The 25,388-nt window shown below is 36.0% G+C and overlaps 1 protein-coding gene across 2 annotated transcripts in view; it reads right to left on the minus strand.

Moving 5' to 3' along the window:
* The window catches only part of CHD7 (chromodomain helicase DNA binding protein 7), a gene marked incomplete at both ends in the record, with an annotated part of 85,143 nt that overhangs the window by 18,409 nt on the left and 41,346 nt on the right, over window positions 1-25,388 (minus strand). The window contains 11 exons of one of the 2 annotated variants that reach the window (XM_079533800.1): window positions 11-206; window positions 749-959; window positions 5,294-5,549; window positions 7,804-7,947; window positions 9,153-9,329; window positions 14,750-14,993; window positions 15,412-15,533; window positions 15,630-15,767; window positions 16,642-16,725; window positions 18,478-18,592; window positions 19,745-19,800. The exons of the other annotated variant lie outside the window; for it this stretch is intronic. Of the exons in view, the coding sequence (XP_079389926.1) occupies window positions 11-206; window positions 749-959; window positions 5,294-5,549; window positions 7,804-7,947; window positions 9,153-9,329; window positions 14,750-14,993; window positions 15,412-15,533; window positions 15,630-15,767; window positions 16,642-16,725; window positions 18,478-18,592; window positions 19,745-19,800 (1,743 nt within the window). The remainder of the gene's footprint in view (window positions 1-10; window positions 207-748; window positions 960-5,293; window positions 5,550-7,803; window positions 7,948-9,152; window positions 9,330-14,749; window positions 14,994-15,411; window positions 15,534-15,629; window positions 15,768-16,641; window positions 16,726-18,477; window positions 18,593-19,744; window positions 19,801-25,388) is intronic. 2 annotated transcript variants of the gene reach the window in all.

Below are 25,388 nucleotides of genomic sequence, written 5' to 3' on the forward strand. Positions count from 1 at the left end.
GTAATATTACCTGGAGGTCATTTTGAGGGTTCCAGTCTGAATCAAAAATGATGCAGGTATCAGCAGCAGTAAGATTAATGCCCAAGCCTCCTGCCCTTGTACACAGCAGGAAAACAAACCTATCAGAATCAGGTCTTGAAAACCTGTCAATAGCTGCCTGACGCAAGTTGCCTCTTACTCGGCCATCAATTCGTTCGTATGGGTACCTGAAATAAAGATGCATTGTAAGGAGAATTTTACTGCAAATATTCTTATTTCTGGCATTATTTCTTTCAAAAATATACAATTAAAATAAAAAAAAAAAATCAAAAAGGGAAAATATGCCACTGTACTCTCAAAATAGCTGCAACAAACTGAGTGACTGTTGCGTTGTATCCAACAACTTCATCAGTGGAACATATACTATCTTGTCTCCTGCTTTATACCCTCCAGTAAAAATGAGGTTCTCACTGCAAGGAATGAAATAAATACTTGGGGTTAAGCAGAAAAACAACAAACAACTCCAGAGTAACTGAAACATTTAACTAACTAGTAAACTAGGAGGAGTCATTAAAGCCTCTCTGAGGTCATTTTCTACTCATCTGAAAGAAAAACTTCAGTACTTGCAACTTGCAGTCAGCTTACTCCAGAAAATACAGTAACAGTTTGAATTTCATCCCGTTACAATAAAGATCACTCACAGGTTAAATACTGCGGCCACTGAGGAACGCACTGTTTATTTAGAATTGCATTATATTGTTGCTCTCACCGTCTTTGAATGAGGTAGTCTTCCAGTATGTCCAAGCAGCGCACCATCTGGGAAAAGATAAGCACCCTGTGGCCACCAGCCTTCAGTTTTGGCAGCAGCTTGTCAATCAGTACTAGCTTGCCAGCAGCCTGGATCATTGCCTGGAGCTGAAAATCTGGAGAGTCGGCATTGTGTGTTTCTTTAAACTCTTCCAAAATTTTCTCTTCAGCACCTGCAAAGATTGGACAGCAATACATGAACACAGCAGAGGATTTTATCAATAAACAATGAGCTTGCCTTCAATACCCTATAGAGAGTACAGGAATGCTTTAAACACTATGTGAATAAACATTTATAGAAAATATTAGTCTTAAATTTAAAGCAGACATACACACACACACAGTGTAATTAAAAAACCACTTTGAGTATTCATTCGATTTTTTAAGGGAGTAAAATCTTTTCTAAATAATTTCGTATAATCATTTAATGAACACAATTTAATAAGACATTACGAAAGAAGATGAAAAGGTAAAAACTATTCCAACTGTTAAATGTCCTCTTCGAAATTCAACATGGAAGAAAATTCTTGTTTTCACAGGAAAATGCAAGGAATACAAACCAAATTTGATGTCCAAAATGAAAGTTAATCACAAGCAAGACTTGGATCTACCCCTTCCATTACTAGCTAGAGAATCAAAATCCAAACTGTGAAAAAGCTGATTTCCTTGGAAAAAAATAAGCAGTATGAAATTGTATTTTATGATTTATTTAGATTTTTCTCCTCACTGAACATCTAATTTCTCCTCAGCCTTATGAAGCTGTTCAACATATATATTCTTTCCAGAACTAGTCAAAATTTCCTTCTTGACATCCCCTTTTCATATGAAGTAAAAGCATAGAAATAAATGTTTCTTGTACTGCACATTACCTGATGATACAGAACAAGTTTATGCCTTTCTTATGCTCATACGCTTTTATCCTATTTTAGTGTCACTTCTACATACAACATATTATTTAAACTTTATCAGATAACTATTCTTGGCTATACAGAAGGCTAGGAATCTTCATCCTAAGCTTATTTCATATACATACAAACCTTTTGAGGGGATGCCTTTTTCAGGTCCTCTGATTTTTATTTGTTATTTTCTTAAAGAAAATGTAGCTTATTTGTTATTTTCTTAAAGAAAATGAAGCTTATAACATCCAACATCAACACTACTTTTGTGTAACACAAAGAAAGGTGGGAGGGTTGGGGCAGGGAGAAAGAAAAGCTTACTGATAGGCATCCACTGAGAATCTCTCCCATATCCCAACTCTAACAAGATGCCTGTAAGCAAATAGGCAAATGCAGCCTCACTGTGTGGTCACTGGTTCCTTGCCTACTATAACATGGTGTCTTAACTAGATGCCACCCTATGCAGGCTGACAGCTTCTTATTACTTGCACTGCTCACTTTCACAAAATTCAGTGCTTTCACCTGAAGGTACTTTTACAACAAGGATTCCCTGCGCTTCAAGTATTACTGATCCTAATAGTTTGCACATAAGAAAAACAAACCCACGTGAAAATAGAATTAGACAATCCTTCAAGCTATCCTTATTCATATTAGCACCCATTTTGCAAAACAGGAGAAATTAAGGTAGTAATCTCACTCTGTACTGAGCTTCGTCGATTTCAGAATATAATAAGCTGTCAAGTAGCTTGTATATAGTATGCAAACTCAGTATCTTCAAAAATAAACCAACTAGGCCAACCACACCACAACAAACCTACCAACAAGTCTTATGAATGATGAATTTTCAGTACTAGCATTTCGTCTCAGCAAGATTCACTTCTATAACAGACCACAAACTCTGAAAATCTGCTAGTCCAACCATCCTATCCTAGCTAAAACTCGTAAAAGCCTGCCTTTTCCTTTTCACTCCTATTTCAATTGCAACTAAGTGATGAATGTGTAGCATCTGTTACCCAAGTAAGAGGTATCAGTACCTGTTACACTACTTGAAGTAGTGTCTCGTATGCCTCTAACACTTCTTTTCTTGATTTTTATTAATGAATGAAAAGAAGTCTGAACATGTGCTTTCCTGATAGCAGGAAATCTTTTAGTTAAGAGAGACTCCTTGGGCTCAAGAGAGCATAAGGAACAGAGCAAGAAACCTTTACAGTGTTCACCAGTGTACTGTGTAGCATGTGTAAGTACAGAGGCACTGTTGTCTCTTGGAGTCAGAGAAAGAAGTACGATGTATAAATACTTAAGTGGTTGCTAGGGAGGAAACAAGGAGTCCAGCTCTGAGAAAACCAATAGGACAATGCTTTGCCCATCTTGGCTGGAGAATACACAAAATGCAGCAGCTTCCTCTAGAAGTCTGCTCAAGGACAGTTCCAGCAGAAAGCCATTCTCCTCTCAGCACCACAAAACTAATCTACTGATCAAGAAACAAAGAATCACCACATTCAACTCCTGTCATACTACTTCCATGATACAAACTGCTATGCCTCTTAACTGAAGATTACCTAGAACACTTAAGTCTATGTGAAACAAAACAATCTTCTACTTGGTCTATACATGCAAATACACGTGCACTGCTGCTTGTTTACAAAACCCTTAGATACAGCAGAAAATGAGAAGGGCTCCAAGACCTCTTTATAAAAGCCTCAAGTTTCCACAGTTTGCTACTCTTCAGGAAAACACCACTGAACATTATGCCATTACAAGGCCTCTTGTCAGAAATAAACTTGTGTCATCACTGTAAATACAAAGATGTTAATTACTGATCAACAAGATAAAACCTAGGGCTCAGACAACTACAGGACATAAGAGTATTTTCTCTCCTGGAATTAAAAGAACTTAGTTGCTCCTTCACACTAATAATAGTTGGGATTTATTATTTCTCCCTTGCATCAAATCTTAACAGCACCTGCTGTTTTTTTTTTTTTTTTTTTTTTTTTGTTTGTTTTTGCTGCATCCCACTAAACAAGTCCAAATGAAGTCACGAAAATGTTAAAAAGGAAAAAGCTCAAGAGACATCTCCACCTCCCTTTATTTGGGTTAAAAAACCAGTCATTCAAAAATACTTGAAATTAGTCATTCAAAAATACTTGAAGTTTTCCATATAGCTACTTGAATTTAAGCAATCTTTAACATAAGTTAAATGATATGAGACTTGGGAAAAGAAAAAAAAAATCGTTGTAAGCAATGCTGCAAATGCTACTCATTAATTTCAGAAAACAAAATAAGAGAAAAATATTTACTTTATTCCTCGTTACATGAGACAAGGAAAAACAATCACTACATTAAAATGAACTGAAAGCCAAGGAACATAAAAGGCATTGAGTTCAGAAGCTCATAACCTGAACATCCTGAACCGTTTTCTGGTAAACCCACTTATGTAATAGATTAACTTAGAAGCAAAGAACTAACAAACAAATTCTAACAGAACCACAAAGCTAATTTAATTGTATGTTCATCTGAATTTAAAAACTGAGTAGCCCACCAGCGTGGTTGAGTTCAGGTACTTTGGAGTATCTCTATATCGTGCCTTTGGAATAATTACTTGCAAATGAAATATAATTAGATGCCATTTGGTGAAGCAGTTTAAGCATAACAAAAGATGTTAAAAAAAAAAAAAAAAAGCAAGCACTGCAATATGGAAGTCACACAATAAAAACTGCAATCACATATGGCTTATGATAAAACAGTCTTTCACCATGAAACTCGTAACTAGCATGAAACCAGCGACAGCATAAATCATACACAGTAACAAAGAGGAGATGGAAAACAAGGAACTAGTAGCATGCAACTACCTACAGAAGCTTATGCTACACCTTCAAAGGGAAGATTTGATCTGACCAACACATACACAGTTCAGCATACTTCAGAGAGCTGGTTCATCACCTAGTGTTTGCCATAGATAGTCCTGATCGAAAACCAATAGCAGCATCATAATGAAACAGAGTATTCACTGTTAAAATCTAATATAGCATTCACATAGACCTTTTTCCAGTCCAATTAAATTATGAAAATGAACTGACTACATATGTCCATAAAAGCATGTCTCAGTCATTTCTTGACTCACTACTTTTATTCAGAAATGTTTAGTACTCTCTCATAGTACCCTGTGGAAGACAACAAGTAGTAGCTAACCAACTATGAAGAAAAAAAACCGTCATTTATACAGCAGCATCCAAGAACCCACATGATAACTGAAGTATTCTTTGTAAGAAGAACAGAAAGAAAAAATTCTAATACTAACATGATACTAACACCAACTCTGACAGGACTAGCAAGCCTTGAAAAGAGCAGTACAGATGTTTTCAAAAGCAATGCTGTCCTGACTAGCAGATTTCTAAACACAAGAGAACCTAAAAAGTTCTGTCACTATTCTAATTTAAAAATACATAAATAAAAATACATAGTATGTTCACTCAGTCACTTTTGCTGCTTTCAGCACACCAATTTTATGGAAAGAAGAATTAACAACTATCCCTCGAAGAAACTAGAACAACATTTTTAACACACTGAGCAGTCTTAAAAATACTTCCTGAAAAGATGATGATGTAACTTACCATTAATAAGGTACGGATGATTGCAGCATTTTCTTAGTTCCATCATAGTGTTTAAAAGATTAGGTACATTTGCCTGACCTCCACCCTTTGAGAGAAACGCAAAATTCTTCTCAAGAATAGCACGATAGTATTTCTTCTGAATATTCGTCAGCTCAACTTCAATGATGGTTTCCTCTTTGGGGGCCAGGTTCTTTTCCACATCCTCCTTGAGACGTCTCAGCATCATTGGCTTCAAAATAGCTTGCAGTTTCTGCACCTAGGAGACATTAAATAAACAACAATCAAAGCTCTAAGTCTTCACATATTTATTTTTTCTATTTCTAACGTTTTCTTGATTCTGAAGTCCCCCTCTCTTTATTTATTTATTTATTTATTTTTTTAACTCAGATCACAAGTAGGCAGCATTTAAGCCTTTTCTCAAGGGCCTAGAAACTGAAATTTCCTTGTTAACACTGTGACATAAATTTCTGAAGTCAATGTTTAGTGAACACCACTTCTGTTCAGTGCATGTCATTAAATGATCTCCCTTAGAACCATCCCTCTAGACAAAGGCAGTACTGCACACCAATTGTGCAGAGCTAACCCTAAGTAGGCAGAGCTCAGCAAATCTGACTGTAAGAACAAGTTTTAGAGTAACTTCTAACCACTAAATACAGTGAATTACACTGTTTTTCCCTTCAAATGTCCGCTCCTAATTCTTCTTACTTTTAGACATTTCTTAGACATACTTTAATTTCTTTTGACATTCGCCAAAGCAGAAAACTACTTAGGCCTGTTCTCAAAACAAACATTCCATATTTCTGTAATTTTTTTTTTTAAATGCTATTTTATTTTATTTTAGTCTCCAGGTTTAGCAACATACACTTTACGAAGCAAAGGGAAAATGTCCGTCTTCCTTCCATAAGGTTTGCTGAGTTTGGTCAAGTCTTTATGATGGCCTTTACACAAAAACTCAAGCATACTCCATACACATATAATGAGTTGGCATTAAGGTTGTTTTTAAAAGTTCCATCTCTCATCAAACTACAAATCAGCTCCGAGCTAAAGAGCTGAAATTTACCCTGAAATTGATCATCGTCTCCTACTAGGGTGCTGTGTAACAGAAACAAGAACAAAAGCAGCTTTCTCCTGAATTCACATAATTCCTATAATAATGGTGCAACTTCAAGAGGAAGGAGATAAATTAGTCCAGAGTGATGAACAATGAAAAAATTATATGCAATAGGACCGCAAGGAATGAAGGAGAAAACCTAAACTGCTAACATATAATCTCTTTCATCGTTTAAAAGAAAAATCAAATTTCAGAAGCGATGTATTCACAAAAACAATACTTCTTCCAAAACTCGTTGCCCAAGCAATCCAGGTTCCAAATCTGCTGACGACTCAAGGCATTATTTTAGTTATATTTTCACTTACAACATCAAAAATTTCCAGTTCTGCTCCGCTGACATTTTGAGCTGGCCAGACAGAAGCTATGTTGAGAGTTAGGATATATTAACTCCAGCTCAAACACTATATTAACAGGAGTACATGGCTTCTGGATCACAGTTGGCTCACTTCCAATCAGGTCAGAGTCCAGGCTGACTGACATGCAACTGCCTGCACAATCTGTGGAAACGTACCCTTACGATTCCTGCAGGACACGCAGCGATTGTCCAGACGGTAAGGGGCTGGGAAAGAATTGGGTGGTTTTTTGGGTTTGTTTTAAATTTAGACAATTACCTATAATAGAGGTAATCTCAAAGACAGTTAACCACTTCAAGCTCTCAAAAGTCAGAAATTCAAGAAACTAGGGAGCTTTTAGACAGAACCAAGACAAAGTTGTACACAAAACGCATGCAGTCACGAGGTTAGATTACCACAAGGTGCAAAGAGCCACATTAAGGTGCCTAAATTAAGATGTCATGCCTCAGCTAAATCCTATGAGTGATTTTACAGTAGTTTAACTGTTACCTATTTACTTTTAAAAACATTTTCATACATAAATGAAAAAAAAAGTTTTGTATATGACCGTAATTTACATTTGACATTTAGAACATGTGGCATTAAGGGTTTTTCATTTTGCTTTGATTTATGCATTTCTTTTACTGGACAGCTTGAGAAATCTCAGTTCTTGAGTCAGTCAAGAAAGCATCTCCCTCTGTTTGGTTGCTGCTTGAAAACTAGATTTCAAGTGTGTTTGTTTGCGCTGAAGTCATTGATAAAACTCAGATATCCACTCCACAGAAACTACAATCCCTTTACTCTGATACTGACAGTCAAAGAAGAGAACTCAATTCCTTATGATCAATTGTCAAAGCAGCATAAACAGTTACAAGTTAAAATGAATTTTGACCAAAAGCAAAAAGAACTTGAAATGAATTCCAACAAAGCAAAAATAAGGATAAGTCCACTGCAGTCATCTAAGAAGAAAACAGATATTACCTGTAAAAACAAGCAATAAAGTTCAGATACAATGGAATGATTAAATTCACAATATCTAAACAGAGAAGTATGTAAGGGCAGTCTACCTGTTCTTCAGTTTTCAGATCCCCAAATTCTTGCATGAACGTGGTTTCGGATGGGAAGCGACCTGGTTCCAAAAAGTGAAGCAAGCTAAATAGCTCTTCCACTGTATTTTGCAAAGGAGTTCCAGTAAGCAGCACTTTATGCTCCTGAAAGATTAAGACAGAGTTGCCTAGAAATCCATTTAAATCCATTCTTTTTTTAATACATAGGTATAATCTCTGTTTTCTTTTTGCCTCAACTTTATATATAATTATTTTTCAGACATTTATAAACTGGTGTTTTGGTCTTCCTTCAGTTAGCCCAGAAATATACTTCACCTCTTCAGGTGCTCACAAACCAGAGTATGAAACTGACAGAGATGAAAGGAGAAGTTGCATGCTGCTTTAGAGGAGGCACCCAGAGAGGTTAAGCAATGAGCTCAAGATCAAACATGAATTTAATAGCTGAGAAAGAACTGAAGTGACACATCCTGTTCCTCCATCTATAGCCGTAACTGTAAGCTCAGCTTTTCTTTAATGGTAACTATAATAAAAATAAGTTCTATACAATATTTTTAGTAACTTTCTTTCATAAAGGCTTCAAGACTACTTCAAGAAAAATATTATTTAACAACGAGGAAAACACAATCTGAAAGCAATCTACAGGTCACCAATGCTAGTGTAAGACAACGTTTATTTTTACCGGTTTTTGAATTCCTAGTATTAACTTAGCTTGACTGCATTCATACTACAGTTTTAAAGAATCTTCTGACCAATAAAATAGTGAATAGCTTTAAATTCATCTTCTCAATCTTCTCATTGTTCTTTGTATGCTTAGTATTACATATTTCATCCATAAAATGTGCATATATATTTATGAAAACATCAGAAATCAACTCACATTTCCCTTCCTTTTAATCCCTTCCATAACCTGAAAGCAGTTCCTTATGGCCACACAACAAATTAACATGAGAGCTGATTTAATTCAGATTAATTTAACTCTCACAGATGTATTTAGTCAGCAGTCCACATTATACCTCTAAATAAATGTCAAGGTAAAGAAGAGAAACTGAAGGACAAGTGATTACAGAAGTCAGTCACATGAAAAGTGAGAAGGGGAAGAAAAAACCTGTCAATTCATCTAAAATAATACACATAACTACAGGTTTAAATTAATGAAAAGCCCGATGAAACATCAGCATACCAAAATCCAATGTATGTACGTGCTTCCAGGTGATTTAAAGATTCTCAAGATGATTCTCTCACTCTTCTTAACATTTAATACTTAAGAAGCAATGGTGAAACTGCAAATTGAGACTAACGAAAATGCAGAAAATGCAGATTTATTTATTTTAAAAGATGTACACACTTACCAGATCCATCATCTTGAGTCCTTCCAAAAGCTTACAATTCCTGTTTTTCAGCCTGTGGGCCTCATCGATTACCACACAACGCCATGGAATGTTTCGAAGCTCGGGGCAGTCAGTCAAAATCATTTCAAATGTTGTGATAATAGCATGGAACTTGTAAGAGCCTTTTATCACACGACCCTAAAAAGAACAACAAATGTTAGAGTAAACTGATGTAAACTGACTGTCAAAGAAAGTAAATTTGTTTCATCTTCAGAATTCACTATGTAAAGAAAACCCAGAACAGTACAATGGGTAAATTATTTTAAGCAAATGAAGTCATTCTTGCTGACTCATTGAAGGAGGGTAAATGTCTAACTTTACTACTGGTTGATACCAAGCTAGCTATGTCATTTTTCCTGCAAAAAGGCTCACAGAATCACTGCATATTCATTATACAGCTAAGACCAATGGGATGAAGTTCATCAAGAGCAAATCCCTGGTCCTGCACTTGGGCCACAACAACCCCAAGCAATGCTACAGAGTGGCTGGAAGGCTGTGTGATTACATGATTACAAGTATTTCAGCTACAATCTGAATGAGCAAGCAATAGTGTATCCCTGCAATATTCAAAATAAGTTTTGCAGTCTTTGTCAAGAGAATTTGTTTTGTTTTGTTTAAATCAAGGAAATACATCACAATTCTCCCAAAACAATACAAATAACCCTGAAGTACTGAAGTCCTGATCATTAAAATATTCTGCTCTCAACAGTTGGTTTTTTTATTTTTATTTTTTTTTTTCTGATGAACATCAAGTTTCACCCACAATTACAGCAAGCAGCTTTGAAAAGAAGAAAAATGCTGAACTTATAAACATTTTCTCAATACTTTTGAGAACTTGTTTTAAGGAAAGTTCAACACTATGATTAAATGCCCGACATCTTCTTCACTAATTATTGTTACCTAAAGGTCTTATTAGGGCTACTATTATGCTTCAGAAAAACCCTGAACAGTCTTCAGAAGAGATCACAAAATGAACACTGTATTGATATTGTGTCATATTTCTTTCTAATCTTGTCCAAATAAATACACAACCAGATATCTCAAGCGACACATGCTCTGCACAGAACACCTGTTTTTGAAAAGACTGGCATCATACAAGTTCAAAGCCCATCCTGCTTTGAAAACTGCATGTTGTAGGTTGTGCATCCAGTAAATTTCAAGAGAACAGATATTTTACAGTGAGATGGCCATCTTTCCTTTTAAATACGTGCAAGTCCAAATCCTCCTGTAAGTGACCTGCATATAATCCTCTGCAAGCTGTGGTGATCAGAATTGGCTTCAGACTCTTTGAAATGACTGGAAACCTGGTATCTTGAAGTCAGCAAGATATCCGCATATGCATATCAAGAGTACCTCAGAGGAAGAAATTATCTGTTCAACAGTGCTTTTGCATGACATATTCTAGAAACATTTACCTTCTCAGGGGATTAAACAATTGTAATCTAACAAACAGCAGATGAAGATACACCAAGTAAGCAACTTAGAAAGATAGAGAAGTGAAGCACTGTGATCTTTTCAAGAACAAAATATAACTGCAAAAGATACGAAAATGCAGCCTAGGAGATTCTTTCAGTAGCAGGACTGCCATAGGCAACCTCATGACTGGCAAACAGTGCACTACAAAAATCATCCTACATAAAGCAATAAAAGGGATCCCAATTGCATATTTAGAGCTCAATGAGACAGCACTGTCTGTTGTATTGAAGTGAGTGATCATAAGAGTCAATTAAATAGAAACTGCAAGATCTTCTGAAGGTAAATTTCACAGTTTGGGGCCTTGAGGACTTAGAATTCTTTTCCCATACTTTCAAGTAATGCTATTCCTGTCATATTTGAGAAATGTAGAAGCAGAAATTATCAGGCAAGTGACCTACAGCTTTTTCGCAGGTGACTTCTTAGACAACGAGGAAGTCAGTTTACCCTGTTTCAGTGTGGCATCCAAATGAAGTTCTCTGATGACAGAAACAGGAATTTCACATCAATTTACTCAGAGAACATATTCCACTTGAAGTAGGTTCTCTTAACAGGAAAGAGTTTCCTGTTCTGCATGGAAAATTCTAGAATTAACTAAAACAACAGAGGCAGCCCAGATGTGCAACAAGTAGATGTGATTATAAAAGATGGGTTACACTTAGGTTGTATTACCTCTTAGAGGACACAAATAGACAAGGATCAGTGGCTGTGTATAAGAACACAACTACTAAGATGATGACATTTCACCAGAAGGGACACTAGAAGGTTAACATGGACTTTTCTCACTAACCTCAGACTCCATATTGATGAACTGAAGAGCAGATGTGAGGAACATATATATTTACTAATTATAACAGTAAGGCACCTGGAAAAAAAGTCTCACTCATTCCATAAAGCACACTTTGACATCTTCGGTAAAAGAAGGAGACCCTATAGGTGAAATATCACCTTACACTGCTGTCTGCTAACCATAGCTCTGTAGCTTCTCAGCAAGGAAGAAAATAATGCAGGCAAGAAAATATTCTATTAAATCAACACCCACAAAGTCCAAAAAGAATAAATCACATAAACTAGAAAAAGTTCTGAATATCAGTAGCATTATTTCAGTTAAAATCAGCCACGTACAAGGTATCCTGTCTCTACAAATGAGCCAAGTGCTTCTCTTCGCCGTCATTACACTGCAAAGCAAAATTCTCTCAAACACACCTCAAACTCTATTGCAGGGCTCTGCCCTTAACTTTTTTGGCATACATAGTTTTCCCAACCCTACAACAGAACTTTCAGAGTTAGGATACCACACAATAGCATTTCCTATTTTTGGTATTCCATCAAAGGAAGGCTTCTGGTAGGACCTGTCAGTTTTACTGCTCAAGAATACCAGAATAGGCTTCTTTCCATAAACGTCACAAACAATAAAGCAGGAAGGGATATTAAGGAAGTATTTCTAGTCACATGATATTCTTAGCATCAAAATCACACCACTGAAAAAATTTGTTATCAACTACTCTCTAGGTTTTCACAACATCTTGATTGGTTACTGGTGCTGATTCTGAAATCCAAACTACTGCAGATGGGGTAAGGGCTTCTCATGCATGCAGGTTTTTATTATTGTCCTTCAAAGTCATTCAGATTTTCAAAACGTTCAGCTGTCTTTTTGAAAATCTGCTCAGCTTGAGAGGCCTCTTTTCACATTAAGACCTAAAAAGCCAAAGATGTCAATGTCTGAGTTGACGCATTTGGCAAAAGGACCAGAAATCATACTGCCAAAGCCTTCCTGCCTTCTCTCTCTCCCCACCCCCCATCAAATACCCACTGGTAGTGCCTTAGAGGATGCCAGACTAAGCACTTCATGTGGATTGCTTTTGTCAGGATGCAGAGACACTTTTCCCCTCACAATTCAGTTTCTGCCACGCATTTCACAGCTGATGGAGTCTTACAGAGAATAGAACACAGAGTATTATTTCACGATACATCTAAGCTAACTGCCACCAAAAGGAAGAGATCATTTCTGCCTCATCTCCAGACTCTCAACTTAAACCAGTTAACAGAGCAAAGGTAGCAGAAACACGTTCATTTCTCTGTGCCATGAGTGCTTTGCCATTGTACTTGATTATGGGGTCAAATGACCACCATGGTCACTGCAGGAATAGTAACTGCAATATGGAAAATATTTTGGCATAATAGAGACAGCTATAATTGTTTAAAACAATTTAAAAATGATATAAAATATCATCTTTGCTATGAAATATTTTTAGACAGATAAAATATAAAATAATTTCAATTCACTTGTATGTAATACACCTAGGTAAGAAGTTAAGAGTGATTATTATCCTCAACTTCAGGGCAGCAACTGCTATTGAAATTAATCATCTTTTACAACAGTGTATCTGATTTTGATTTGATTTGGAACTTTCTGTGATAAACTGTTGAAAGAACAGTTATTTCCTAAGCCAAACTGATCCAGCTTCTAGCTCTTACAATTTACAGTGCTTCTCCACTAGACTTAAGTACCTGTTTACCCTGATGGCATGTCAAGTTGTGCCACAGTTATTGTCTTCAAAATTGAAAACAGACCTCAGAGAAGCCAAGTAAAAACTATCTTGCAACAATCCTCATATAACGATTTCAGTTTCTCACCACTTACTGAGCAAAAGGCAATAGAACTAGGCAGATCAGGACTACACACTAAATTAAGAACAAACAGAAGAATGTTGTAAGATTTTTACTCAATAAAAATTTCTTTCCTCCCACACACTTTTCACTCGCCCTTTTAACTACTGCCTCACAGTAAGAACTCACATTTAACTGGTTCCGTGTCAAGACAATAAAGGATGTACATTTGTCTTACATTCTCCTCAGGAAAGAGCTCTCCCTACTGAAGAATGAACTCCATTCTCAGACAGTAGATAGCCCTATATTTAGCTATTCTGAATATTGTTAATTTGAATCCAGTAACACAGCTTACTCTGTATCCTTTAATTGTCTTAATTATTTCCCACTCTCACCATCTTTGTGTCATTTGAAAACTTCTTCAGTAATGACTTTATGTTTTCTTTCAGATCATTGTTAAAAGTGTTACATAGCCCATGGACAAGAGCCAATCCCTGAAGAACTACACCTGAAATGCAAATAATTTCTCATTTACAGTTACAATGAAAAATATCAGTCAGCCAGTTTTAAATCCACTTAATGTGTGCCATATTGATTTCATATCATTCTAGTTTATTAATCAAAATACCCAGTGGCATAAAATCAAATGCTTTACAGAAAATCTAAACATATGAATTCACCACTATCGCTTTTTAAGTTCTCCTGGAAATAATACCCCACAGTATTTCAAAAAGGAGGGTTGAACTTCCCCTTTTTTTTTTTCCTTAATTGAGAAGACTTGTTTCGCAATAAGATTCTATGAATGCACTCTATTTTCCCTCCAATCCTTTTTACTTACACTGAGCAAAGCCATATGTGTAAATGTTGAGAATTGCTGTTCTTCATAGCTTCAGTTTTTCAAATAGTTTTCTGTTTTCACCCTCCCTTCTTAATTTGTTCTCCTTATATCATAAGAACTATTCAACAGAAATGTAGTAACAGAGGTAACAGAGATTGAAAATAAATCTGACTTATAAAATTTGATAAACAAACATCAACTAGCAATCTCTGCATGCTGGTCTTCTCCTGGAATGGTAGACACAGAATGGTCTTTCAAGCTTAGTTCCTTTAAAGCATTTTCTCCATTAAGAATCCTTTCTGCCAGTTTTTCCTCAGGAGTACAAAGCAATGAAACCCTTGCATGTAACAATAAAAAATAAAACCTGAATACTCTATCCCAGTAAGTTAGTCTATTCTATTCTATTTCCAATCGATCTCCTAGCTGCTACTAAAATGGTGTCTCTTCACACACATACATTACTATTAATTGAAGCCTACTACCCCAGGTTTAGTACTACACAGAACCAAAAAACCTAATTGATGTTTGTAACCTAAGATTAATTAGCTACAGTAAAGCACATATTGAAAAAAAAACAATAACAACAAAGTCAACCAAAAGAAACAAAACCCAGAATAACTGCACAAGGAGCTCTTACCTGTGGATCTTTGAAATACATTTCATACAACTGAATGGTCCGCCGGCTTGCTTGACTCCCATGATACACAACCACATTCAACTCTGTCCAGGTGCGGAACTCCCTTTCCCAGTTGGGAATTGTGGACAACGGTGCAATAACCAAGAAAGGACCATGGATTCCTTTCAAATATATCTCATAGAGAAACGTAATGGACTGGATAGTCTTTCCCAACCCCATTTCATCTGCTAAAATGCAGTTTCGCCTGAAAATAACAACAAAACCATAATGTTACATCAAAACATAAAAAAAAACCAAACACTACATGAGTAACTAAAGAGAACAAAACATTTCTAAAATGACAAACTTACATTGAAATCACACCACAATCTTTTTTGATATAAATAAATACAATTTGTGAAGCATTACACAGGTACCTCCCAAGCTGGGGAGAGGCAGTGTGGGTATACATGAATGCCACAGGAACCTATCCAAAATATCTGTGTTTTATATAATGTTACATCTCCTTAAGTAGTTTATATACAATTTCTGTGATGGAAAATGAAAGATATAAATAATTCTAAAATCTCACATTAGAAGGGTACTTTAAAAGGTTATAATTGCATATCAACTAGAAAAGCTTTTCCAAAGTAAGATTCAGTAGTAAGCAGTGTTTTACGTACGTGTTGTACCAATTGAAAAGAAGCCAGTTTACTCCCTCCAACTGGTATTCCCTGAGTTTGTTATTGTTTTTATACTCCCTGGAACTCTCCGATTTCTTCCAGTCATCGGCAGGAGGTCGCTCCTGTTTCAAATACAGCAAATCCCATTAGTGGTTTCTGAAAGACCACATTACTTTACTATTCCCAAATAAAACCCTCTATACGCAGCCAATTCTTACCACACGCTCCATTTCTGGCTCTCTAGACATCAGTTTCTCAAACTCTTCGATCTTAGCTTGGTCGATGTCTTGCTTGAGCTCCCAAGTGCTGTCTTCATAAGGTAGCGAACACCACTTCACCAGATAATGAGTTACAGGCTTTGTCAAGATAAAAAAGATTAGATCACAATATAAAACAGTAGAAGTGAAACTTTTCTTTTCTTTTTTTTTTTTTTTTTTTTTAAAAGTAAACAGGAGATCTGCAAGCTAGACAAAATTCAAAAAGCATTTAAAGACCTAAATGTCTGAACTACTCAATAAGCAAGCAGCAGGTTGATACCTTGACAAGTTAACAAAGTCATATTAGAATGGAGGGAATTTATGTGAACCTAACACTTTGCTTGACATCACTTGCATTAAACTAACACTTTGAAGTAAAAGAATACTGGTTTTCCAACTGTTACATTTTCAAAAAGTCAACCATTCACAGATCACCAGTATAAAGATACTGACACCGTCGTTGAAGCTTTATTTTCTCTCAGGATCAAAAAGGAATCTCCTGGAAAAAAAGCAATCTTGTTCTGTAGAATAGGTCATATAAAGTAAGAAACAGTAAATTCAGGACCTCTTATGAATCATCTAACAATGTCATAACTGTTTAGAGATTGTTTAACACCCATTTTGGCAGGGCTGTTGCAATTTTCATTTCAATTCTGTATTGCTTGCGTGCACATCACATACCTAGCTACAAATAAGGGCTGGTTTTCCCTCACCTCTTCTTGTTTGTTGGCCCTGTAGCACATTGGGTAGTTTTGTTTTTAAAATGTAAGTAACACAGAAGTTTGATTTCCCACTTAAACTCCTTTACTCTAGGGAAAATGTTATATTACCCAATGTTTTTTCAAATGCTTTCACATTTTCTGCAGAAATACCCAATGGTAGCTTCAGAATTGTTTATATATTCGAATTTATAAAGAATACATTCTAAACAGAACATCCATATGACCACAAATACATTAAAAGTTCTATTTACCTCTCCATTATCATCTGTGCTACGTGAAAAATCCAAGATTCGATCAATTTCCACATAATCTGGATTAAAAAGCTCATCATCAATCTGTTCAAGGAGACAAGCAGAAAAATATAGAAGATATCTTTATTAGTCCTTCCTGAGAGGAGAAATTATTATATATTTCACCAGGCAATAATATTTTGGGTCACGGTGACACAGAATTTATATTTGGCAAACTTCAACATGTTAATTGAAATGCTACAATTCAGCAAGATCATTCCCCGTGAGGGAATCAGACTTCTCAGACTTTGTTAACTGGGCCTCTTAATTACTGTGTGAAACCTTTTACTGTGAGAGAATGTTTAAGAATATTTTAAATGAAGTGTGAAATTACAATTCACTAATGAGCAATCGAAAAGGCTTATGGCATGCAATGCATTTAGCATTCTTGAAAACTACAGCTTGCAATAAAGAAATTAGAGACTTGTACAATAAGTGCCTTTGGATTATTTTAACTATAGGAATCATCTAACCGCTTTATAAGGTTTCAAGATCATTTCAAAAACAGAAAAAGCACGGCATGTATGTACATACTGTCCAAAAATCTCATTTTGTTATATCCTCTCTTTCCCCTTCCAGAACTTATGGAGTTGACAACAGTACAGAAGAGCTATGTTTCATTCTATACTTTTAAGATCCCCTCCAATGGAAAAGCCAGACAAAAGGGGTAAAAACTATGCTCATTTTCATAGTTAGGAAAATAAAAGAGAAACAAAACAGATTCCAAGTACTTACAATAATTTGTGACACACTTGGAAACATTCAAAAAAAATAGTTTACAAAGAAGGCAAATTGAAGATTTCTACACTTAAAAAAAGATGTTTAGTCTCACAATTATGTTGCTCAATATACTGTATTGATTTTATTTATTATTATTATTATTATATATATATATTTTTTTTTTAAGTTTTTGTGTATTTATTGACTTCATACAAAAAAAAAAAGTCAGGAATCTTGAGGGTCTACTTAATTTAGTTCCTCAAGCATTAGCATTATATTATGCTTTTAATTCCTCATAGTTGCCACCACATTTTATAATAATCTCAAAGCATTCCTTGGATATTCTGACATAGTGTTGATAGATGCCCTATATTCTGCTCTAAAAGCATATCACATCAATTCCTTCTCTCCTAAATTCCTGCAAACTTTATAATAATATATCAACCAGGCACACTTAATCAAAACCTGTGGTGACTTTATGAAAGTTTTCCATTTCCAACAGATTTTGTTCAACTTGAACTATATAGTAACAATAAGTACAAATAAATAAATAGGTACCATATAAAGCTGTTTTTTCCCTAAAAAAAAAAAAAAAAAAAAAAAAAAAAACAAAGGGTACATTACTGAAAGATAAGCTTTCAGAACCAAACCCGCAGATCTGGTTGTTTATTGACAGGACCCCTGCCACATTATTGCTTATGGCTCTAAGTGAAATTAAATTGATGATAAAAAGCTTAGAATCCCTAATGAGCAGCGTCCGTAAGAGAGAAAAATGTGATGCATTTTCTGGCATAATCAGCTCCTGACAAGAAAGACCTTGTACTGATTCAGTAAGAGTCAAGCTTACAAGATTAACAACTGAGCATTCACTTTAAGCAACAAATATATAGTAAAAAGTATCAAGTCAGAATAGATAACTTGAATTTCATAATCGTACAAGACTTGGATTGCTCATGGTTGTATCATATCAGAATAAATGCTGATATATTACAGTTGCCAAGTCTTCTGCTTGTATACAGAAAAATAATTCATTAAAATATTCCTTAATCATCTAAAGGAAATAAAAAATCATCATACTTCTGAAAGGAATTTGTTCTGGCCCTGTTTTGCCTTAAACCGCTTAATCTTCTGCTGAATTCTCTTGTCTTTGTCCAGCTCTTCCACAGATGCCCACTGACAATGAAGGTAAGAACTGGAAGACAAAACAAAATCTTACTCAAACCTGCATTATATTGCATACTCCAACGTATCCCACCAGTGCATTAAACTTTCCAGCACAGTGCAGTGCTGTACTTGGGAAACTGAACACTCCCACCGTACAAGATACAAACATACACAACATTTTTGGGAACAGCACTATAATTAGAAATTGCATGCTAGTCACTGAAGTTTCAGCATTTATAAAACGAAAAGAAAAACCCTTGTAAGTGCACTTCTGTAGTATTTCACCTTTAAGAACACACACAGTTTCAACTAAGAAAAAGCATCTCTCCTAAAATGACTATTCCCACGTCATACATTTAGCTGTATAACTTTTGACGGACAAAGAGGTGTAAGACACTATAAAAAATATACCAAAGTAATAGCACTAAACAAAGCATTGTTAGGCTATTACATCATGCAATAATCAATATAATGCAAAGGGTACAAAGGTGGAAGATATTTGAAGTGAAGTCAACTATCTGCAACTAGCAGCAAGAAACTCAATTCAAGCGAATTTCTGCCTTTTGGGTCAAAAAGTTGGTAAAATTAAACAAGATATGCTACTTTTCTTGAAGAAAAATGAACTTACCCAGCTGTGAAATATTCTATATTAAATACTGATGGCACTGCAGTTTCAGAGAGCAGAAGTAAAACACTGTACTCTTCTCATCACTACCACACCCAGCAGCTACCTGCTGGAATTCTGGAATCTCACTGTTATGATAGCAAGTCACTTTGTTGAACACAAATCTTGTTTTTGAGGCAATTTTATGGGGTATTTTGGATTAGTCTGCAGGCACATTAGAAGATTAAAACTCCATGGAAGTTAGATCTATAGAGATAAGTGTGTGTGCTCATGAATCTGCATGTATAATTGGACCTTAAATTAAAGTTTAATAGCAGAGCAATTTGACCCATGTATTTCATTTTGGAGAGAATACAAATTAAGGAGACATCAGGCCTGCTACCACCAATACAAAGTACTTCCTCATTTAGTTGCCACTGGTCTGGGTTAAACATTAGTAATATTTAAAGTTGATTTAAAGTTGGATAGTGTTCTAGGCAAATGCTATAATATAACCATTATGTGAGATTAAGTGAACTTAAAAGATATGAACCAAACTGGTAATGGGTTACTTACAAGTTTTTGTACTTCACATAGAATTCCTCTATTTCTACTTCCTCTCCATTCTCCATCTATAAGGAAAGCATTGTTGAAATATGAATTGAAAGACTGAACAAACTGATTTATTTATTGGTAACAGAAACGCAGAATATGGTGCCTATGTACAGAGCAGCAGAGACGAGCAGAGGGGCAGGAAGGTGTAGGTGGGGGGAGGACACGAGTAAGGAGTTTCCTCCAGCAGCTTACCCAAATACATACTGCACTGCTTACTACAACTTCCAAGACATGAATCATTTGAACTCCTCCCTAACCACATGCAGCTTCATTCACAACCTCACCCCAAATCTGGCTTTCTGCCAAACCCACAGTGTTAAGTAGAAGCCAAGTGTACCATTTTCTCAGGCAGCAGCCAATTAGCAACTGCACTCCTGAATGCCATATGTATTATTTTTGGCTGGCTCATGGCAACTCTACATTGTGGGTTTTGTAATGTTTTAAAAAAGAGTTTTAAAAGGGGTTTATTCCACCATATAGTTAATAACTCCAAACAAGAAGCCATATAAAACTAAACCTTATACCTCTGCTAGAATTTTAGTGCATCAGTGTTCATGGCTTTAGTTTTACTCAATGGTGCAATTAAATTCACTCAGGCAAGATGTCTCACATACAGAGCAGCCAAATTAAATTAACACCCAAAAACTACATTTAAAGCAAGGTTAAAGTTGCGATATAAACCAGAAAAACCAAGGGCATTCAGTGCTAAGGGTTCAGACTACCTTTAACTCATCCCTAGTGCCAAAGTATTGCATAACATATGGCATGTAATTCAAAAAGTATTACTCCTGAACCTTGCCATAGGACAAACTAAGGACAGTGCACCAGGCACACATTTAGAATTCAGTTTATGTCACAACATTAACGGTATGTTTGCTAATGAACTTTGGAACCGTTTTAAAGCAAAGAGGATTTTCTTTTACGTACTTCATCAGGGACAACAACACCAGCAACAGCAACACCTGCAATACTGTGTGTGGCACAAAACAGACGAAAACACTGACCCCTGTATAAATCAACGTCCTCCATTTTATATCCATATATACATAGTGATAAAAAAAAGAGTAAAAAGATTACTCTAAAGCTAGAGAATGAATTAGAATCTTTCAACATCTTTCTCAAAGGACAAGTTACTAGGAAGATATTACTTTCACAGCATCATCAATTAAAAAGCAACACTAGTAGCTACATCAAACTCTATTCTAAAGAAAAAGTTAAATCATTCCTAGTCTCTCGTTTATGGAGTATACATCAATACAGGTATCAATCAGGGATGACCTTCTGAAGAGAAGCTCTGCAGAGAAGGATCTGGGGGTCCTGGTTGGACAACAGGTTGGCCACGAGCCACCAGCACACTGTTCTTGTGGCCATGAAGGCCATTGGTATCCTGAGATGCATTAAAACAAGAGTGGTCAAGGCAGGTGATCATCCCCTTTTACTTTGCCCTGGTGAGGCCACATTTAGACTGTGTCCAGTTCTCAGCTCCTCATTTCAAAGATAACAGGAAATCTCCCAGAAGGAGTCTTGTAGAGGGCCACAAAGGTGATGCAGGTCCTGGAGCATCTCCCTTATGACGAATGGCTGAGCAATCTGGGTCTGTTCAGCCTGGGAAAAAGATGACTGAGAGAGGATCTGATAAATCTTCATAAATACCTAAAGGGAGGCGGGAGACAAATGGATGAAGCCAGGCTCCTCTTTGGTGGTATGTAGTCATAGGACAAGGAGTAATGGCCTAAAACTAGAACACAGTAAGTTCTGCACTAACATGCAGAAGAACTTCTTTACAGTAAGGGTGACAGAGCACTGAAACAGGTTGCTCAGAGAGGTAGTGGAGTCTCCTGTGGAAATACTCAAGATCTATCTGGACACCGACAAGAGCAACCTATTGTAGGGAACCCGCTTTGGCAGGGGGTTTGGACTGGATGATCTCGAGGTCCCTTCCAACCCCTGCAATTCTGTGATTCTGTAAGTAATTCTTCTCTTCCAGGCTATCAAGGGACTTAACCATTTTAGGGTTTATGTCTGGTACAGTTTGCTTATGTTCCTCTCTAGAGACGTAATACCTGATTCCACATAGGGCTCCCTGGACAAATGGAAGACGACAAACTATTTCTGGAGCTACTTCTGGATGATCTTGAACCCTCTGCTAAAGGAGACAAACTATCTTTTAACCCTAAAAAATCAGGGAGGAACCTTTCAGTCGCTTACAAAGAAACTGTCAGAAGAAGGAATCTGAAGACCATAACTTTTTAAAATAAATAAATAAAAAGAGTATGCCTGACAAAGGTACTCAGAGGCCAAAACTGAAGAATAAAAGAAAAAAACAGAGATCACACTATTTGAATTCTATTCACTTCTTGAGACAAAATTACTCTTTAAGAAGTCTTCTCTAATCTTAAGATACTACCTTTTTATTTCTTTAAGCACATTGTGGTCTTTGATTAGTTTTAAATCAAAAACTTTGAGATGTATCAGTCTTACAGAGACAATGTGGTTAAACACCTTTGTATAAAGATTTTGTATTAGACAATTTAACTCCTTTTTGCAGCATTTCAGCCAAGTATATTTTCTATCAGCTGCCAATATCAAACAATAATTTATGAAGAAAATCTTGATAAATCCTGTCCATCTCATGAGTAGAATATATTACTGTGTTATTTAATAGACAATAATATAGACCACTTATTATATGTTCTATGAGCATGCATCAAAGATTTAACTAAAGAAAAAGTATTTCAGAAAAAAAACCCTTTAAAAATCTTATTCTGGAACTCATGTTTTTGGTTAAAAAAAAAAAAAAAAAATCAAGTTACAATCTCCAGCACTCAAGTGGAGTATATTTGTCCATCAGTACAGGATGAATGATGTAGAAGCTTATGCACTCTATGTTACCATTCAGCCCCCAGCACACATTTACATTAACCAGAGGGTGGTGATGCACTGGAACAGGTTGCCCAAGGAGGTTGTGGATGCCCCATCTCTGGAGGTATTCAAAGCCAGGCTGGATGTGGCTCTGGGCAGCCTGATCTGGTGGTTGGTGACCCTGCATGTAGCACAGGGGTTGAAACTCGATGATCATTTTGATCCTTTTCAACCCAGGCCATTCTACCATTCTATGATTTAGGCAAAATACCCAGAAAAGTGATTATGCAGACAACCTAAAATAGCATATCAGATATGGGCAAAGCAGGATTCTCCAGTGATCGCTGCCCAGGTGTGACATAATTGACGATGTGATCTGCAGTCTTTGCAGATAACTGAAGAAATAAATGATCTCTTCCTTCAAGCAAATACAATTTTGCACTGCCTTTGCCACAGAAGTGATACAGTAATACCTCCTAGAACAGAAGTTATTTGAGTAAGGCATTGAAGTGTAGAGACAAGTCAGAGCTTAAAAAAAAAAAAAAAAAAAAAAAAAAAAAAACAAACAAAAAAAACCCCCACAAAAACCAGTAAGATCACCTGCTAGAAAAATAGCAGACAGCTAAGCTGGATTTTAATCTAACCAGTTTGTGGAATAGACATAAGCAGTTGTACACAGTTCTCTTAGATATAATTTTTATAGTGCATTAGTAGGCAGAGAGAGAAATTCAGATATGCAATATACAGGGTACAGTGCCCTGCAAACTCCACAGGACTTTTCTGAATACATGTGATTGTGCTGAATAGCACCTTTAGTTCAATCCAGGCCTTTTCGAAACTAAGAAATTCAAAGAGGGATGAAGTTGGTTAAGAAATGAATTACAGAAAAGAAAGACTTAAACATACAAACTGTAGGCAGTTTGAGTAAGTTTTTCTATGTAAACCCTGACAGAGAACATGTACTTAGCACTTTCAGCAAGGGTATTAAGCAGAAATAAAAATTCCGTGTTAAGAACAAGAGGGAAAAAAATTGTCTGTTGTACTTGAATCATTCACAGAAGAAATTTGGCTGTAAGTATAATTCTGTTTCTGATCTAGTAACCCCAAAACTAGACTAAGCCTGTATTTCAGAAAAACCACCATAATATTAAGAATGCTGTTTTGAAAGCGTACTCATTACCTCATGTCCTTTACTCAAACTAAACATCTTTGTAAGAACCTAATCCACTGAAAGGTTTCCTAGTGAAGCCTTCGCTCATGTTTATTTTATGTGTTGGTCCTGATCGCAGCAATTTTACTTTGATTAGTAATCTAACAACCAGTGTTTTGATGACGTTAGTAAAAGTGTAAAAGACCTTTAATAAAAGCACAGTTGGATACTTCAGATGTTAAATATTAACATCCTGAAATCCATTTTTTGGGGATAGAGAGGAGCATTGGGAAGAAGAGCAGGAAACAAGAGACACCCCTCAAACCTGCAAATACAATCCATAAAAAACATTAAAGAACAGGCTCAAAATAGAGCTTGCCTCCAGCAGTGCTTGCAATCAAAGACACGTAGGCAGCAGACCAACCACTTCCCACAAACTGCAGTAAAATACACACTCCCCATGAGTAATCACACCTTTATTTGCAGGAGAGAAGAAGAAGAGAAGAATAGTTGGTGAAAAACAGCTTCAAATGTAAAGACATGTATGAAAAGATCATCTTCTTGTCTCCTCTCCAGTAGACCACAGGGCAACTAATTATTTGGTTTATTACTATTAAGTTGTAGTTTAAAACTTTTTTCTTTTCAGATACAAACTACAGCTTTAGACTTAAATAAATAAAACAACAACAACCCTAGGGGTTTTGTGCCATACAAACTGCAGAATCAAACTCAACCAAAGCTAGTCATGACACTGCATGAATTTATGTTTACAAAGCTGTTAATGATGTTATGACAGTAGTACTAAAATAAAAACAAATCAAAAACAAAAACCCACAACAAACAAATCCATGGATAAGCACAACTTTCCTCATTAGATTTGAAAAAATTAACTCTTTGAGGAAAATATGTATTTCTGGTTAAATACATTCAACATGAGCTTTGTACCTTTATTAAATCAGACAGGTCTTTCTAACTATAAGATGAGTGAGAGAATTACACAAAAGAGTCTGGAAAATATAATGCATTTTTAGGAAAAAGTTCTTGTCAACTTCCTACTCAAAGTATAATACTTTGGAAGTGCAAGGGCCAATCAAGTTCTAAAGTATATTCAGGGAAACTGCAGCAAAATAGGAACATAGCTGGCAACACGGCAGAATTAAAAGAGAACCACACTTCACCAAGCAGAATGCTTTTTTCACTCTCTCAGCATAGCAACAAGAAGCTCTCTGACCACCTCTATATATAACTTCCTAGATCACAAGTAAACTTGGGCTGCTAAGCACACCCACTGTCAGAAGATGTAAAAATTACGGGCAAGGATTTTTCTTTACTACAGTTAGGCAGAAACCCAGGATGTAGGAGAGGTCTCACTCCTCAAACTGCCCTAAAACATAACTGAAGCAAAAGACACCACAGATTCTGTCCAGGTATATATATTTGCAAAAATCCAAGTTCTCCTCTGAAGAAACGCAAGAAAAGACTGGAACACTAAACAAGCAGCATGTTTTGCACATGCCTACACAATAGAAAGTTTAACGTTCTCTAAAGACATTCTTAGGGAAGCTCCTGTATTCAGTAAAATATTTTTCAATT

Source organism: Tetrao urogallus, assembly GCF_951394365.1.
Source record: "Tetrao urogallus genome assembly, chromosome: 3".
In the NCBI taxonomy this organism is placed as follows: Eukaryota; Metazoa; Chordata; class Aves; order Galliformes; family Phasianidae; genus Tetrao; species Tetrao urogallus.